General features: G+C 36.9%; 1 protein-coding gene and 1 long non-coding RNA gene across 5 annotated transcripts in view; one reads left to right on the top strand and one right to left on the bottom strand.

The window, feature by feature from the left end:
* Positions 1-19,162, bottom strand: part of SMC5 (structural maintenance of chromosomes 5) — a 95,875-nt gene that overhangs the window by 42,008 nt on the left and 34,705 nt on the right. For all 4 annotated transcript variants that reach the window (XM_064579358.1, XM_045882237.3, XM_064579359.1 and 1 more), the window contains exons 9-10: positions 2,300-2,555; positions 353-507 (exon numbers count right to left, since the gene is read on the bottom strand). In XM_064579358.1, coding sequence (XP_064435428.1) covers positions 353-507; positions 2,300-2,555 — 411 coding nt within the window. The remainder of the gene's footprint in view (positions 1-352; positions 508-2,299; positions 2,556-19,162) is intronic.
* Positions 3,673-14,596, top strand: LOC135362698 (uncharacterized). Its single transcript, XR_010407670.1, has 2 exons — positions 3,673-4,422; positions 6,385-14,596. It is a non-coding gene; the product is annotated as an uncharacterized LOC135362698 (long non-coding RNA).

The following is a 19,162-nucleotide window of genomic DNA, read 5'->3' as shown; positions in this document are numbered from 1 at the left end:
ACATAGTTATTTACAGCAGTTTCCAGCCCTTGGGTGGCATTTAATCTATGGCCTGCTGTAACCTAAGAATAACAACTGCCAGAAGGAACTAGCTAACCAAACTAATTTTCTACACGATTCTTGGTCAATAAGCTAAGTTTCATTCTCTTTCTAGACAAAGTTCAAAGACTTATTGGTCACAACTCAGGTATGGATTCAGCAACCAGTAGCCACAAGTCTGATAATGGAAAACCAAGGTGTTAATAAGACTAGGAATTCTTAAAACAACAAAAATCTATAAAGTTTATAGATTATAAAAGGATTATAAATTAGAAAACTAACAGATACAACCAAGATGAACAAAACTTCTTACCGTGAGCATTATAGGCTCACAGACTCTTTGCTTAAATTTGTCCCGGTTACTTCTTAGCCATAAAACAGCATCATATGTGTCACGGAATCTTTGTCGCAGCTTATCTTCCTTCTGATTCATAAGACTGTCAAATCGTACAATATTATCACCCACACCTAAAAAAGGAAAATAAAGTATTAGTTCTCTGAAAACTTTCGTGAAATAATCCACTAGTAATACAAAAGGGTATCTTAGATCCAAAAGTTAGCAACACCACTCAGCAAGTACCCACCACCGTGAGAAAGCAACACCCTGCACAAACGGCTATCAAATTTCCAAACATTTCAGATAAAACATGATCTTTAAGCTACCAAAATTAAACAGGTCACAAAAATAAATAGGTCATGTAAAAAAAAAAAAAAAGGAGTAAAGAAACACTACATTTCCTAACATGAGATGACTGCAATAGGCCTTCAAAATTCTGAGAGAAAAATTATTTTCAACCTAGAGTCACATATATAACAAAACCAAGGAAAGCAGATCAAGAAATAAAGGTATTTTTAGGGATGCAAAGACTCTGAAATTAATCCCCAAATATCTCTTCTTACAAGGTTACCTAAAGATGTGTAAGGAAGTAATTTAAGAAAATACTAAGTAATGTAAGAAAAACAAAAAGCCCACGGAATTCAGGAATAGCTTTACCCAACACAGAAAAGGATCTGTGACAAAGCCCAACAAATCCCAGACAACAGCCACCACACAGGCAGCTCTGAAAACAATCCATTTAGATGGAAGGAAGTGGATGGAGGGCTCCAGACCTCAAGAGAATGCCTACTCTTTTTTTAAGGAAATGTTAAAGCAAATGGTTTTTTTTTTTTTTTTTAAAGGTAAATTAAAACCTTTAAAAAAAAATAGCTATCAGTGAAAGGAGATCCGATCAAAATGCACTACCTGGCTCTGCTGTGAACTAAGTTTCACTGCTGTAACAACAATACTTAATATTTCTAGCTTTTAGAATTAACTCTTAAACATAGCACATAAAACTTGATATGGTTCTCAATAAAATGTTTTCAGCCTTGAAAATATAAAAACCAGAGTACAAATTAGAGGACTTAGAATGTCAGAAGAGCAGAAAGTAAAAAGGATGAGTCAAAGTGTGTATTCAAGCAATACAACTATTTAATGACACAAAATATAAAGATGATCATAAAGGTTAATGATTAGTAACTAATATTAATAATCCCACTTGAGGAATTCAAATAGGATGGGAATTGTTAATGAGCCAAAATCTGTATCTCAAATTACAAAATATCAAAAGATAGTATCTAAAATTGATTATCAAGGCATGGTGAAATAAGAACATAATAAAAATATAAATGAAGATCTACTGGAAAAAACTGCTGAGTTAAAAATGCACACACCTGAGAGTGGGTGTGGAGGTTTGAAAGAGGTGGAGGGCACTCTGCTAAACATAAAATTGAGGTTGTTTTCTTTTTTACTGATCTTAGTCGTATACACTGAGTAGACAGAACTTAAGACCTCTTCTATCTGAATAATGTTATAAATCTATTTTCATGGTCCATAGGAAAGAAAAGCAGAGATGAAACTGGATAGGTTTCAAAGGGGCAAAGCTAATGGAAGGTTCTGAAGACTAGAATGAAGAGCTTAAATTTGATCTGATAAACAACAGTGAGTGACTTTGTGAAGAAAACAAAGGAAACCATTTTTAGAGAATTAAATCAACTGTCATAATCTGACATATATAAGGCAATGGTAGCCAGTGGCAAAGCATGGTATATGCTACCTATAAGTGATTAAGGCATTAACTTGGAAAAATCAAGCTGAGCTTCCTCAACAAGGGGACGTGAGTAGCTAAAGACACGGTACCAGGGGAAGAAGAAAGCCCATCAACAGAAACAGATCTCCATTTTACAAACATCTCTTCACCCTAAGTTTCATAAGACTTACTCTTTCTCTCCTTCTCTAGGCTCTCCTTCTCTCCTCGCTTATCAATTACCTCGCCTTCACATAATGCCTTTTCATCTTGAACTCGTCTCAAATCATTTGTAATGGCATCAATCTGGGGCTGAAGATTCTCACAGTTTTCTGAGGTCTTCAGTTCATTCTGCAAATCCTCTATCATCTTCCGAGTGTTACTTATCCTCCTCTGGCGGTCATGTTCTTCATTCTGTTTTACGGTTAATGCCTGCTGCAGTTCCTCAATCTAATAAAACAAAAGAAGGATGGTACTGGAGATTGTTTTTTCTCTTGCTTTATAAGGCTTTTATATCAACACAGTATTTAAAATGCTAACAACCTAAGCATGGGTGTTCTCACTAAAAGGTACTCTGCTATAATTGAGTGTTACTCCTACCAGACCACCTGCTATCTTTATTTGTTCACTAACATATCCTAAGTACCGAGAGTAGTGCTTAGCATATAGTTAGCACTTATTAAATATATGCTCAATAAACAAAATATCTATAAAGCCAATTCACAGATTTCTAAATACTGACAGGAAATTCATATTACACACCAGAAGACCACAATTAAAACAGCATTCACACGTATATGACAAACTTTCAATAAAGCAGTAATAGAAATGACAATGAAGATTAGGTCTCTTAACTTTAAACTGAAATTTTTTTTTTTTTTTGGATTTTATTTATTTGAGAGAAAGAGTGAGCAAGAGAGAGAGAGAGAGAGAGAGAGTGCGCCCATGAGCAGGGGGAGAGAGAGAGGGAGAAGCAGACTCCCCGCTGAGCAGGGAGCCTGACATGGGGATCAATCCCCAGGACCCTGGGATTACGACCTGAGCCAAAGGCAGATGCTTAACTGACTGAGCCACCCAGGTGCCCCTGAAACTATTTTCTTTCAACAGAATTACTAATACTTGAAATTAATATTTTGAGATTAATCCAACTATATGTTTAGATTTGTTGACATATTCAAGGTAAATTATTTTTTAAAAACCCCATATAAGATGCCAGTGGATTTTTATCAAAACCTTATAAAGTCTACCTAAGAGTTAAGACTTTAAGATACACATACATACACAAAAATACACATTATACAACCCTATTTTTTTACAAAAATAGAATTTTGTACTGTTAACACAAATCACATAATTTGTTAACTTGCTTTCATTCCAAGTCCTATTTACTTACCCTTCCACCCTCCCCATTATCAAAGTAGGACCAAATTCATTATAGAAAATATGGAAAGTACACTCACTTTTAATAATCATTTATAATCTTAATATCCTTAAACCTTTACATTTTAATACCTACTTATATCTTTCTATAGAACATATGTTTTATGGCATCACTAAAATGTATTGAGAGCAGTTTCTCATTTCTCCCATGTCCTTAGCAAAATAAAATTTTGTTATCTAAATGTCTGGTTATATGGATATAACACATTTTGTCCCATTCCCTACTGTTGGACATTTGGGTTGATATCAATTTTTCCTTTCTAAAAATTTAACTTTGACAGTGTCAAGAAAATGAACTGAAATATCCAAAATCCTATCTCCTATACCAAACATGCAGAAGAAAGAATTATTTAAAAAGTTAAAATACGTATCTGTGATTGAAAGCTGACAATGTTCAATGGACCTAAAAGAAGGAAAGAGACAAGAAGCCACAGTGTCCAGCCAGGAAACCCATGAAGTCCAAGGCAAAGGGAATAAACAGATATAGAATTAAGAATCACCAGAGCCTGGGTCGCTCAGTCATTAAGCATCTGCCTTTGGCTCAAGTCATGACCCGGGGTCCCGGGATCGAGCCCCGCATCGGGCTCCCTGCTCAGCAAGGAGCCTGCTTCTCCCTCTCTCTGCCGCTCCCCCTACTTGTGCTCTCTCTCAAATAAATACATAAAAAATCTTAAAAAAACAAAAACAAAACACCAAACACATGAAGAAGTCCAGCTCCATGAAAAAGGGACAAGAAATTTAGCAAACAAAACCTTTGTACTCCCAGCAAAACAGAGACCCACCAAGCTACCAAAAATCACTGCGCTACTGAAGAAATCTGTACGACTAGAAGGTCTGACTTGAAAAACTAGGAGCCCAGTCGTCCCTATCCTTCCAGGTAAGTTTTCTGAACTCTAATTCATGAGCAGCTCTCACCCAAGACACTTCCATGACTAATCCCATCATATTCTGGTTTTAGCTCAGACATCATAGGTCCAAACTCCTAGATCACCCATCATCTTCAGTTTCCATGAATGTTCTCTCTTGTTCTGACAGTTGGCTATTCCTGAAAGACACTTCTCTCTAGTATCCTCTCTAAGGTGACCTCTTGCCACAATCCTTCAGACAGCTTCAGAACTCAGAGGTGGGGAGGCTGTTAATCCTCATTAATCCCTACTGTACTATTTCCTCCATTAACTGAGCCCCACTTAATGTCCCTTGAAGGCTGTGCTATCAGGTTTTACCACCCATTATCTCTGTTGCTGTGTTAATACCTCCTCAATATCCTTCCTCCATTCATTGATAATTTTAGCATGCCACTCACTGTTTCTCTCTCCATATGCTGAAGTCCTTCACAATCTAACTCTTTGGCCTCTGTGTTCCTGGACTTCAACTTTAACCATCTTTTCCTAAACCCCTCCTCAGCTACCTTCTCCTACGGTTATACTTCAGATCATGTAAAGCACCAAAAATCGTACACCTGAAAACCATTTCTACAATTCTATTCTGCCAGTCCCCTTTACTTCCATTTTACTTACTATGGTATCCAAACTATTGACTCCATAGAGTCCTGCAATCCAGTGACCCTGCTCTATCTTTTCACAATCCATCATCCCCTTCATTTCTTTCTTTTTTTTTTAACCTGTTGAGGTTCTACAACTCAGCACAAGAACCACTCCTTTGGAAAGACTCTTGACCCTCCACCATTCCTATGTCACATCAGCCAGGAAAAAAAGCACAGTCTCTATTGAACCTAACTATATACCTTCTATGTATCTGTACCCAAGCAGCTGACGTAACTCTCCAAATACACATCTCACTTTGAATTTATGACCACAAAATTTAAATAGGAACTCAAAACTACTAGAAAAACCTATGACATTTCTCTAATAAATACGTGTGCTCATTCTAAAAGGAGTTCACATCTTGGCCTCCACCCTTCCTCAGTCCTTTATTGCTGCAGGCCCTCTACTCACTCAGCTAAGGACTTTGTCTCATACTTCATTAATAGCATATAGTTAAAATCAGTACTATGAACAGAGTACTATTCCTGCTTTAAAACCTATCACCCTATTTCCACCTGTACTCACTCCATTTTACCTTGTACAATGTAAGGAAAGTTTGTGCGTGTGAAGCAGATGTGTGAAGCAAATCTCCTGCACAATATCCTTTCTAGCATTTACATAGCTGTTACTGTTAGAGTCCTTTTCATATAGTCACCCATTCGGCTCTTACAACAACCCCATGAAGTGAGTGCCATTATTCCATCTTTTTAAATATGGGGAAACTCCTCTGTAACTGGTCTATAAATAATGTGGAATGCAAATAATTTCTTAGAGATAGAACAAAAATACAAAGAAACAGAGTATCTCAGAGAAGAAAGGGCTAGAGACATAATCCAGGAGATTTTATATCTCATAAGAGAGAGGAGAAGAAATCAGAGTATAAAAACTCAACACAATGAATTAGTGAATAACTGGTTTATACATACATAATAAGACATACATAATCTCACTACTTTATAATTTCACAGCACCTATGGTTAAAAAAAAAAAGCCCCCCCAAATTCCAGAGACCAAAATACACACAAATACACTCATGGACATATACACACCCCAACAAGCCAGCATGGTGAACAACAGCACTCTTGAAGAAATGGAGAGAGAGAGACCTCAGCTTTCTGAGCAGCACTGTTTGATGCTAACACACAGGGGGACAAAGTTCCAAAGAGCCATTATCTTTGATCTAGAATTCTTTTCTGGCTAGTTCTAGCTAAGTTGTCTATAAAATTTGAATATAGAATAAGAGGTTTCCAAAAATGCAAGGATTCAGACCTTTTACTCTTTTTCTTATTTCTTAGGCATCTACTTCAGGATGTATGTGCCATAAACCGAAAAGCGAACGGAGATGGAATAAAGCCATGGATCTAGAAACCATGACACCGACACTGGAAATAAAGCTACCTAAATCTAACTAAGGCTACTCCAAGCAGTGTTTCTCTAATTACTTATGCTGAAGGACCTATTTTAAAAAAAATTCCAAGCCATCAAAAGTCAACTTTATCAATTACAACCACAATAAATTAACAGTCATTTCGGAAAAGAGCTTGTCAATTCCTTCAAAAGTGAATTGTATACCTAAGATATTCTACTCCTAGGAAATTATCAAAGAAAAATGAAAGCACATATTTATACAGAAACCTGTACAAGAATACTCATGGCAGTTTACTGGTAATAGCCCCAAACCAGAAATAACCTTAATGTCCATCAATTGGTGAGAAGATAAACTGTGGTCTCAAGGGAAAAAAATTCATTAAACAAAAATAAAAATACAACCTATCAAAATTGGTGGACACAGCTAAAGCAGTGATGAGAACAAAGTTTATAGCATTAAGTATATACACAAGAGGAAAAGTCTCAATAATCTGAGATTCCACCTCAAGAACCCAGAAAAAGAGCAAAATAAACCCACATCAAGCAGAAAAAAAGGAAATGATAAAGATATGAACAGACATCAATAAAACTGAAAAGGGAAAAACAGAAAAATCTACGAAACAAACAGCTAGTTCTTTGAAAAAAAGCAATAAAATTAACAAACCTCTAGAAAGGTTGCCCCCCAATCCCAAAAAAGACAGAAATTACCAACATCAAGAATGAAACAGGGTTATCATTGTATCACTACAAACATCAAAAGGATAGTAAGAAAATTTATGCACACAATTTGAAAACTTAAGACACAATGGACCAATTCCTCAAAAAACAGTAGCTACCACAACTCCTTAAATATGAAATAGATTATTTGAATAGCTCTCTATTAAAATTCGTAATTTTAAAACTCCCCAAAAAAGAAATCTCAAAAACCCAGATAGTGTCATTTGAGAATTATTCGGAAGGTTTGAAGAAAAATTAACACCAATTCTACACATTCTCTTCCAAAAAAAAAAAAAAAAAAAAAAAAAAATTGAAGAGGAGGGAACACTTCCCAATTCATTCTATAAAGCTAGTTGGTACTCTGACACCAAAAGCAGACAGACAGTACAAAAACTATAGAACAATTTCCCTCAAATAGACACAAAAATCCTTTATTAACAGAATTCAACAACATATAAAAGTATATTTATATACCACAACCAAGAAGTATTTTCAGGGATGTAAGATTACTTGATGGTAAAACAAACAAACAAAAACAATGTAATGCATCATATTAACAAGCTAAAGATGAACATGGACACTATCATATTGATAGATGCAAAAAAAAAAAAAAAAGCACTTAAGAAAATCCAACACTCAATGATAAATACTCTCAGAAACATGGGAATAGAGTGAAACTTCCCAAACTTGATTAAAAAAACATCTATACAAAACCTACAGCTAACAATATACTTAATGGTAAAAAACCAGTTGCTTTCCTCTTAAGATCAGGAACAAGATAAGAATGTCCACTCTTGCCATTCTTATTCAACACAGTGCTGGTAGTTCTAGGCAGCACAGTAAGGCAAGAAAAGAAATAAAAGGCATATAAATCAGAAAAGAAAAAATAAAGCTGTCTCCATTTGTAGATGACATGCTTGCCTATACAGAAAATCCCAAGGTCTCTATTTCTTTAAAAAGAGAGAGGGAGAGAAAAGAATCTCTTGGGTCTAATCTCACAAAACATAGATGACATGAATACTGAAAACTACAAAACGCTCACCGAAGAAATCAAATATCTAAATAAATGAAGACATACCGTGTTCAAAGATTGGAAGACTCAACACAGTAAAGATTTCAATTCTCCCCAAACTGATACACTCGTTTAATGCAATTCCTATTAAAATCCCAGCAACAATTTTCTGTAGATATAGAAAATATTTGGATGTCATCAGGAATGGCAAAATCAAACTATGAAAATCCTCTCCTCCATAAAAGCAATGAAAACACTGACAAAAACTGTCAAAATTAACTTTTTTGGAACTTTGAAATTTAATCAAAGGTTTATAATTACCTAGAGACTGTTTATTCAAGAAAAATGCCTGAATCTTGGTTAAAAACAGCAAACCCTGTGGAATTCTGAACATGTCCCCATTCCCTTCCCCAGTTCCATGGCAGCCTTGAAAATCAACAGCCCACAATCACAGTGAAATCAGCAACATAGTAACACTGGAGAGGTCAGAACAAAGTTAAAAAGGTTTCAGGTTCTCATTCTCAGAAAACTACCATTATCTGATCTATCTGCACTTCCTGGAAAACCTTACCACAAGGCCTATCTTTATTTGACATGACTCCACAGCTTGCAGCCTTTACCCTGAAGGCATTTGTTAAAAACAATCAGTGGCAAGTGTTTAGTACCACTGCTGTTTCATGAGGAATAACAGTTGTGGCAAACAATAAGCTAACCAAAAAAACTTAAGCTGGAGAATGAGATACCCCGTAGGAGACTTGGGAAACTTCTGGGGAATCCAGAAGGCTACATGTATGAGTAGACAGTATGTATGCCTAGGACTGTGCACATGCTCAAGACTGGAAGAGGCCTTAAGCTCTCACAGAGGCTAAGGGCACACAAAGAATGTTTCTCCTTGAGGCTATGCGCAAAGAGAAAGTAAAACCCAAAACAGAGCTGTAAACTAGCATTGGATATTAACCAAAGCTTGCAACAATTCAGAGAGCACTTACTGAATCTTGGTACACAGTATACTAAAACACTACCCTGCTGTGTGTTGAAGGTGTGACCCAACATGCATGAAGAGACCCTCAACAAAGACAGGGAGATATCCTGGTTACAGTCATTTAAGGAAATATCTGACCAGTACAAACTCAGCAGAGACTTCAGTAGTGACATACAACAAAAAATACAAATTTCAAAGAATTAGTTAGGAAAGTAACTAAACAAACAGCAACAACAAGCCTGGGGAGGGAAGGACAACTGATTTCAAAGTTGCTACATCATGCTACTTCAACTGCCAGTTTCAACAAAAATTACAACACTTTCAACAAAAACAAAGTATGGGTCACACACTGGAAAAAAAGCAGTCAATAGAAAATATCCCGGAGGAAGCCCAGAAATAGACTTACAAAGTAAAGACTTTAAAACAGTTATTTTAAAAATGTTCAATCAACTAAAGAACTAAATCAACTGAAGAACTAAATCAACTAAAGAAACCATGTCTAAAGAACTAAAGGAAAGGAAGCGAACAATGTCTCATTGAATAGAGAGTATCAACAGAGGAAGAAAAGTATAAAAAAGAGCCAACTAGAAATTTTGGAGTTGAAAAGTACAATAACTGAAATAAAAGATTCACTAGTGAGGCTAAAGAGATTTGAACAGGCAAAACAAAGGAAACCTGAAGATCGGTCACTTGAGATTATCTAGTATGATGAAAATAAAAAAGTGATTAAAAGGTATATCAAAGTATACCATTGTATATCAAACTATGCAGAACAGGAGTGTCAGAAGAAGAAAAGAGAAAGAGGCAGAATGAATATTTGAGGAAATTAATAACCCCAAACTTCCCAGCTTGGATCTAAAACATTAATCTGCATGGCCCAGAAGCTAAATAACTTCCCAGTAGGATAAACTTAAGGAAGAGTCACATTGAAAAACATAATAGTTAACTGCTGAAAAAACGCTGGAAGAAAAAAGTTAACTCATCATGTACAAGGGATCCCCAATAAGATTAAAAGCTGACTTCTCATCAGAAACCAGGGAACTAGAAAGCAGTGGAACATCATATTCAAAGTGCTAGGGGGGAAAAAAAAAAAAGAATAAGAATTCTCTATCCAATAAAACTATCCTTCAAAAACAAAGTATAACTTAAGACATTGCCAGATAAACAAGAACTGAGAGAATTCGTCATTAGCAGACATACCCTACAAGAAATCCTGAAGTCTTTCATGCCAAAATGAAAGGACACTAGACAGTAACTTGAATCTATACAAAGAAATAAAGAGAACCAGTAAAGATAACTACACAGTTAATACAAAAAATAGTAAAATTTTATCTGTTGTTTGTAACTTTTTTTCTCTTATCTGACTTAAAAGACAACTGTTATGGTATTAATAAAAAATATTTATTTTCTTAGTCCCTAGTCCCTGGCTTGGAGTTCTAAAAACCCTTGGAATTTCCTGAGTGACAGGAACATCTTTTGTTTTGCATACCAAGCACCCAAGCACTTTGGACCATGCCTGATTTTATGCTAATAAGAGGACTCTTGGAAGGGCCCCCTAGATAGCTTCAGAATGGAGACTGGTTGCCAGAAGAATCAACCACATGGATTAGAGGGCTGAAACTTTCAACCCCACCCCCTGACCTCAAGGAGGGGGAAAGAACTGGAGATTGAGTTCATTTACCAATGGCCAAAAAATTTAATCAATCATGCATACATAATGAAACTTTAATAAAAAAAATCCTAAGATGATAAGGTTCTGGAGCTTCTGACTTGATGAACAGGTCAACATTCTGGGAAGGTGATGCACCCAGAAGAGGGAATGAAAGCTCTGAACACTCTATCCCCATACTTTGTCTTATGCAGCTCTTCCATATGGATGTTACGGAGTTGCATCCTTTATAATAAACCGGCAACTGTTAAGTATAATATTTTCCTGAGTTCTATGAGTTGATGTAGCAAATACCAAACCTGAAGAGGGGCTGCGGGAACCCCTGAATTTGAAGCCAAGTTAGGCAGAAGTGCAGGCAGCCTGTGTCCTTGAGACTTATGTATGAAGCAAGGGCTGTCCTGTGGGACCAAGCCCTTAATCTGCCCTAATTCCAGGCAGTTAGTATCAGAATTGAATTGAATTGTAAGACACTTGGTTGGGGTCAGAAAATCAAACATTGTTACAAAAACAAAACTATATGAAGAAATAATTATAAAAGCTGTGCTGACAGGCTTATAATAATTAAAATACAATTTGTATGACAACAACAGCATAAAGGAGGGAGGAATGGAATGGAACTATGTAGGGGCAAAATTTTGCACACTACTGAAATTAATTTGGTATATGAACCAGATTGTTATAAATTAAGATATTGTTATTCTAAAGGCAGCTACTAAGAAAATAGCTCAAAAAATACAGTTAAGCGTCTGCCTTCGGCTTAGGTCATGATCCCAGAGTCCTGGGATCGAGCCCCGCATTAGGCTCCGTGCTCCACGGGGAGTCTGCTTCTCCCTCTCCCACTCCCCCTGCTTGTGTTCCTGCTCTCGCTCTGTCAAATAAATAAAAATAAAACCTTAAAAAAAAGGAAAGAAACAAGGTAATTAAAATGGTACAACAGAAAATATTTAACATAAAGTAATAATAGAGAACTAGAGGAAAAAAAAACTCCTACGACGCAGTGACAATAAATTAGCAAAATGGCTCACGTAAATGCTACCTTCGCCAGGAATCACATCAAATGTAAATGGATTAAACACTCCAATTTAAAGGCAGGGAGAGGAAAAATGGATACAGAAGATGGATCCGGAGTTCATCTCCTCCCATGGACACAACAAGGTAACAGGTACAACTATACAAGTAACCCTGGAAACAATCTAAAGACTGGCAGAACAGATCCTCCACAGTCAACTGTGAAGAGGAGGCCACGCAGAAAAGGATAGGAAGGACAGAGACACTACTGGAAAGTAAAGCCCTGGAGGCAGTAACCACAAATGGGTAGGACACTACAAACATGGAGAAATTAGAGGATCAGACCCCACACCAGGAAAACCTGGCAGCAGGGGCCTGCACTGGGAAGACGAATCCCTGTAACATGAGGCTTGAAAAATCAGTGGGACTTAAATCTGAAAGAGCCAGAGGGGAATAGGAAACTCAGCTGCTGCCCTTAAAGACTCGGCAAAACAAGTAACTCTGTGTAAGACACAGCACAGAAGTAGCTGTCTGAAAAGCACCTGGGGTATAAGTGAAGGGGATTTACTGACTAATCTTAGAATGTGTGAAGGGACAGCGATCTTCAGATTTCTCCAGGAACAAAAGTGCTGGCAGATGCCACTTCTTTTCTACTCCACCAGCTTACATAGCCGGACACTTGCAGAAGCCAGCGCCAACACTCTCCCCCATCTATCCTGCTAGCAGTATGTGCTCCATCCAAGCATTCCCCCGAGGACGGACCCATCCAAACCACTGCTCCTGCCTCACCCCACCCTGGAGGCTGCCCAAGCAGGTACTGGTGCCAAAGTGATTCCTGCCTGGGGAGGCGGGGGGAGATAACCCCACACACTGGCACACCCGCAATTCCAGCAGCCCAGACTCTTAGCTGGCTGTGCAGGGAGCAAGCTGTGCCCTTTGATGCTCCTGCAACCACGGCAGAGGCTAACAGGAGACTCCTAGGCTGATGGCCAGCCCTGCCTACCAACAAGCCTGAGGCAACCTCAGGCCTCTCAACAGCACAGAGACCAAACCCTGCCTAGTGCACCCACAGCATGTAATGGGGGTCATGGCAGTCGGCTAGGCTGAAGGCAACAGTGGCTCAGCCACAAAAGTGGGGTATATGCAGCCCACACAGAGGGCACCTCTGGAGACCAGAGAGGGCAAGTGCTATACGGTACCATAGGACCTCTTCTACACAAGGCCATGACTTTAACAACTAGGAGATATAGCTACCCACCTAATACAGAGAAACACAGAGTCAGGCAAAATGAGACAGTAATATGTCCCAAATGGAAGAACAAGACAAAAATCACAGTAAAAGAGCTAAGTGAAATGGAGATAAGCAATGTACCTAATAAAGAATTCAAAATAATGGTCATAGAAATTGGGACATAAGAGTGGATGATCTCAATGAGAACTTCAACAAAGATAGAAAATATAAGAATCAGAGAATTTAATAATGAAATAAAAAAAATACACTAAGAGAATTAACAGCAGATTAGAAGACACAGAAGAATGTATCAGTGATCTGGGGGACAGGGTAATAGAAAGCAATCAAGCTGAATATCAAAAAGAGAAATACTAAAAAAATGAGAATAGATTAAAGGGAACTCAGCAACATCATCAAGCATAGTAACATTCACATTATAGGGGTCACAGAAAGAGGAGAGAGAGAGAAGGGGGCAGAAAACTTATTTTAAAAAATACTAGCTGAAAAATTTCCTAATCTGGGTTAGGAAACAAGATGAACCCAAGGAGGACTACACCAAGATACATAATAATTAATTTTTATGAGAGAATTTTTAAAGGAGCAAGAAACAACAGTTACACACCAGAGAAACCCTGTAAGGCTATCAGCTCATTTTTCAGCAGAAAACTTGGCAGGCTAAAAGGGAGTGTCACCGATATAGTCAAAGTGCTGAAAAGACAAGACCTACAACCAAGAATACTCTACCCAGCAAGGTTATCATTTAGAATAGAAGGAGAGAGAGTTTCCCAAACAAGTTAAATGAGTTCACCATTAAATTTAAAGGAAGCTCTTTCAGTGCAAAGATAAGGCCATAATTAGAAGAAAATTATTAAAGGAAAAAAGTCTCACAGGTAAAAGCAAACATATACTAAAGGTAGTAGATCAGTCACTTTTAAAGCCAGTTTTTAAAACACAGAAGTAAAATCAATTATACCTACAAAACCTTGTCAGGGATACACAAAACAAAAAGATGTAAAGCATGACATCATATCCATAAAATGTGGAGGGGAAGTAAAAATGCAGTGATTTTAGAATGTGCTCAAGCTTAAGCAACTATCAACTTAATATAGACTGCTACAGACATAAGCTGTTATATATGAGCCCATGGTAACCACAAATCAAAAACCTAAAATGGACACAAAATAACCCAGAAAGGAATACAGGCATAACACTAAAGAAAGCTTTCAACCACAGGGTAAGAGCAAAAGAAATGAACAGAAGAGCTACAAAAAGAAGCTGTGAATTGTGTAAGACTGAAGAGTCACAGACTTGTACCCCTGAAACAAATAATACATTATATGTTAATAAAAAAGATAACCTGAAAGTAAAAAAAAAAAAACCCCCAAAAAAAGAAAATAAACAAAATGGCAGTAAGTACATACCTATCAGTAATTACTTCAAATGTAAATGGATTAAATGCCCCAATCAAGACACAGAATGACTAAATGGATTAAAAAAAAAAAAACCACCACCAAGACCCATATATATGCTGCCTTCAAGAGACTCACCTGGACCTCAAGACACATGGACTGAAGTGAAGGGATGGAAAAAGGTAACCCATGCAAATGAAGCAGGGAAAAAAATAATCAAGGGTAGCAAAAGAATGTAAGATAAAATAGACAATAAAACAGACTGAAGCAAGAGCCAAAGAAGAGCACTACATAATGATAAAGTGATCAGTCCAACAAGATATAACAATTGTAAATATGTATGCACCCAACATAGGAGCACCTAAATTATTTCATAAATATTAACAAAGTGAGAAATTGACAATACAATAATAGAGGACTTCAACACCCCACTTACATCAATGGATAGATCATCCAGACCAAAAAAAAAAAAAAATCAACAAAGAAACAGTGGCTTTGATTACTTAGATTAGATAGATCTAACAAATATACACAAAACATTATCCCAAAACAGAAAACACATTCTTTTCAAGTGCACATGGAACATTCTCCAGAAAAGAGATGTTAGGCCACAAAACATGTCTCAACAAATTTAAGAAGACTGAAATCATATCAAGCACTTTTTCTGACCACAATGATATAAAACTAGAAATCAATTACAAGAAAAATCTGGAAAGAACATTAATACATGGAGGCTAAACAAAATGCTATTTAACAATGAATGGGTTAAACAAGATATTAAAGAAGATTAAAAAAAAAATATATGGGAGACAAATGCAAATGAAAACACAATGAGCCAAAATCTCTGGGACGCAGTAAAAGCAGTTCTAAGAGGGAATTTCATAGCAACACTGGCCTATCTCCACAAGGAAAATCTCAAACAAGTGCTAACCTTACACTCAAAGGAACAAGAAAAAGAGCAAAGCAAGCCTAAAGCTAGCTGAAGGAAGGAAATTTAATAAAGATTAAAGCATAAATAAATGAAATATGGACTAAAAGAAAAAAGAAACCAAGAGCTGGTTCTTTGAAACAATAAAAAAGTTGATAAACCTTTAGTCAGACTCATCAAGAAAAAAAAAGGGAGGACTCAGATACAATCTGAAATGAAGGAAAAGAAATAACTGACACTACAGAAATAAGAAATATTATGAAAAATTATAGGCCAAACAAATTGGACAATCTAAAAGAAATGGATAAATTCCTAGAAACATATAATCTCCCAAAACTGAATCAGGAAGAAACAAAAAATTTAAACAGACCAAAATCTAGTAATGAATCCAGTAGTAATCTACTCAAAATTCTCCCAGAAAACAAGTCCAGGACAAGATGGTTTCACAGGTGAATTGTACCAAACATTTAAAAAAAGGTAAATACCTATTCTTCTCAAACTATTCCAAAAACTGGAAAAGGAAAGAAAACTTCCAAATTCATTCTACAGCATTACAAGAATACCAAAACCAGACAAAAAGACTACCAACCAACAAACAAAAAACTACAGGCCAGTATCTGATGAATATAAGATGCAAAATCCTCAGCAAAGTATTAACAATCCAAATTCAACAGTACATTCAAAGACTCCTTCACCATGACCAAGTGCAACTTATTCCAGGGGTGCAAGGGTGGTTCAATATTCACAAATCAATGTGATACATATTAACAAAAGGAAGGATAAAAATCATATCACCATCTCAATACGTGCAGAAAAAGCATTTGACAAAATACAACATCCATTCATGTTTAGAGAGAAACCTACCTCTACATAATAAAAGCTATGTATGAAAAGCCCACATCTAACATCATACTCAATGATGAAAAACTGAAAGCTTTTCCTCTAGGATTAAGAACAAGAAAAGGACATCCACCATCACTTTTATTCAACGTAATACTGAAAGTCCTAGCTGCAGCAATCAGAGAAGAAAAATAAAAGACATCCAAACTGGTAAAAGGAGGAAAACTGTCACTATTTGCAGATGGTATACTACATATAAAAAGCCCTGAAGTCTCCACCAAAAAAACTGTTATAACTGATAAGTGAATTCAGTAAAGTTGCAAGATACAAAATTAATACAAAGAAATCTGTTGCATTTCTACACACTAATAATAAAGAAAACAATCCCATCTATTACTGCACCCCCAAAATATAAAATACCTAGGAATAAATTTAACCAAGGAGGTAAAAGCCTTATACTCTGAAAACTATAAGACATCGATGGAAGAAACCAAGTGACACAAACAAATGGGAAGATATACCACACTCATGGAAGAATACCATTAAAATGTTTAAACTATCCCGAACAACCTAGAGATTCAATGCAATCCTTATCAAAATATCAAGAGCAAAAAATAAAAAATAAATAAAGAGCATTTTTCACAGAACAAAGAATCCTAAAATTTGTATGGAAACACAAAAGATCTTAAATAGTCAAAGAAATTTTGAAAAGAACAAAGCTGGAGGTATCTCAATCCCAGATTTCAGGGTATACTCCAAAGCTATAGTAATCAAAATAGTAGGGTACCAGGTGCCTGGGTGGCTCAGTTGGTTAAGCGACCGCCTTCGGCTCAGGTCATGATCCTGGAGTCCCTGGATCGAGTCCCGCATTGGGCTCCCTGCTCGGCGGGGGGTCTGCTTCTCCCTCTGACCCTCTTCCCTCTCGTGCTCTCTGTCTCTCATTCTCTCAAATAAATAAATAAAATCTTTAAAAAAAAAAATAGTATGGTACCAGTTGAAAAACAGGCACATAGATCAATGGAACAGTAGAGAGAGCCTGGAAATAAACCCACACCTTTATGGTCAATCTACAACAAAGGAAACAATAATATACAAAAGGAAAAAAAAACCCAATCTTTTCAATAAATGCTGAAAAACTTCATAGCTACATGCAAAAGAATGAAACTGGACCACTTTCTTACACCATGCACAAAAATACACTAAAAATGGATTAAAGATCTAAATGTGAGAACTGAATACCATATAACTCCTACAAGATAACATAGGCAATAATCTCTTTGACATTGCCCTTAGCAACATATTTATGGCCATGTCTCCTCAGGCAAGGAAAAACAAAAGCAAAAGATAAACTATTGGGCCTACTGGTGTACCAAATACAACTACTGGTACACCAAAATAAAAAGCTTTTGCACAGTGAAGGAAGCCATCAACAAACAAAAAGGCAACCTAGTGAATAAGAGAAGACATCTGCAAATGATACATCCGATAAGAGGTTAATATCCAAAATAAAGATCTTATGTAACTCAATAACAAAAAAACAAAAAACCCCCCAAAAAAACAAACAAAAAAAACTCAACCCAATTAAAACATGGGCAGAAAATCTGAACAGACTTTTTTCCAAAGCAGATATACAGATGGCCAACAGAAACATAAAAAGATGCTCAGGGCGCCTGGATGGCTCAGTTAAGGATCCAACTCTTTTTTTTTTTTTTTAAAGATTTTATTTATTTATTTGACAGAGAGAGACACAGCGAGAGAGGGAACACGAGCAGGGGGAGTGGGAGAGGGAGAAGCAGGCTTCCTGCGGAGCAGGGAGCCCGATGCGGGGCTCAATCCCAGGACCCTGGGATCATGACCTGAGCCGAAGGCAGACGCTTAACGACTGAGCCACCCAGGCGCCCCAAGGATCCAACTCTTGATTTCAGCTCAGGTCATGATCTCAGGGTCGTGAGATAGAGCCCAACATCGGGCTCCGTGCTCAGCACTGAGTTTGCTAGAGATTCCCTCCCTCTGCCTCTGCCTCTCCCCCTGCTCTCTAATAAAATAAAGTCTTTTAGAAAAAAGATACTCAACATCACTCATCATAAGGAAAATGTAAATTAAAACCACAAGGAGCAATTACTTTATACTAGTCACAAAGGCTAGTATCAAAAAGACAATAACAAGTGTTGGCAATGATGTAGAGAAAGGGGAACCACTGTGCACTGTTGTTGGGAATACAAGTTGGTGCAACCACTGTGGACAACAGTATACAGGTGCCTCAAAAACTTAAACAACAGAAATAGTGTAAGATCCAGTAATTCCACTACTGTGTATTTACCTGAAGAAAACGGAAACACCAGTTTCAAAATATATATGCACCCTATGTTTATTATAGTATTATTTACAATAGGCTGAGCAGGAAAGCAACCTTAAGTGTCCATCTGTAAATGTATAAACAAGATGTGGTGTGTGTGCATGTGTATGTATATAATGGTGTCCGTGTGTGTGTGTGTGTGTGTGCGCGTGCGTATAGACTCAAGTACAAAAACTGCTGGTTGCCAAAGGGGAAGTGGGTGGGGGGATGGGTGAAATAAGGTGATTAAGAGATAAAAACTTCCAATTATAAAATAAACCATGGAAATGAAAAGTACAACATAAGGAAAACAGTCAATAATATTGGAAAAACACTGTATGATAATACAGTGACTACACTTATCACGGTAAGCAATGAGTAGTGCACAGATTTATGAATCAGTGTTGTACATTTGTAACTAATGTAATGTTTTATGTTAATATTTACTTCAATAAAAAAAAAAGAAAACCCATGATCCACAAGAAACACATTTTAGATTCAAAGATACAGGTTTAGGGCGCCTGGGTGGCTCAGTTGGTTGAGCGACTGCCTTCGGCTCAGGTCATGATCCTGG

This window comes from Mirounga angustirostris, unplaced genomic scaffold (genome assembly GCF_029215605.1).
Source record: "Mirounga angustirostris isolate CCGP_5_RB_7025 unplaced genomic scaffold, mMirAng1.0.hap1 SCAF_15, whole genome shotgun sequence".
Lineage (NCBI taxonomy): Eukaryota > Metazoa > Chordata > Mammalia > Carnivora > Phocidae > Mirounga > Mirounga angustirostris.
Note: the sequence above shows the minus strand (reverse complement) of the source record. Positions and strands in the feature narration are given on the sequence as shown.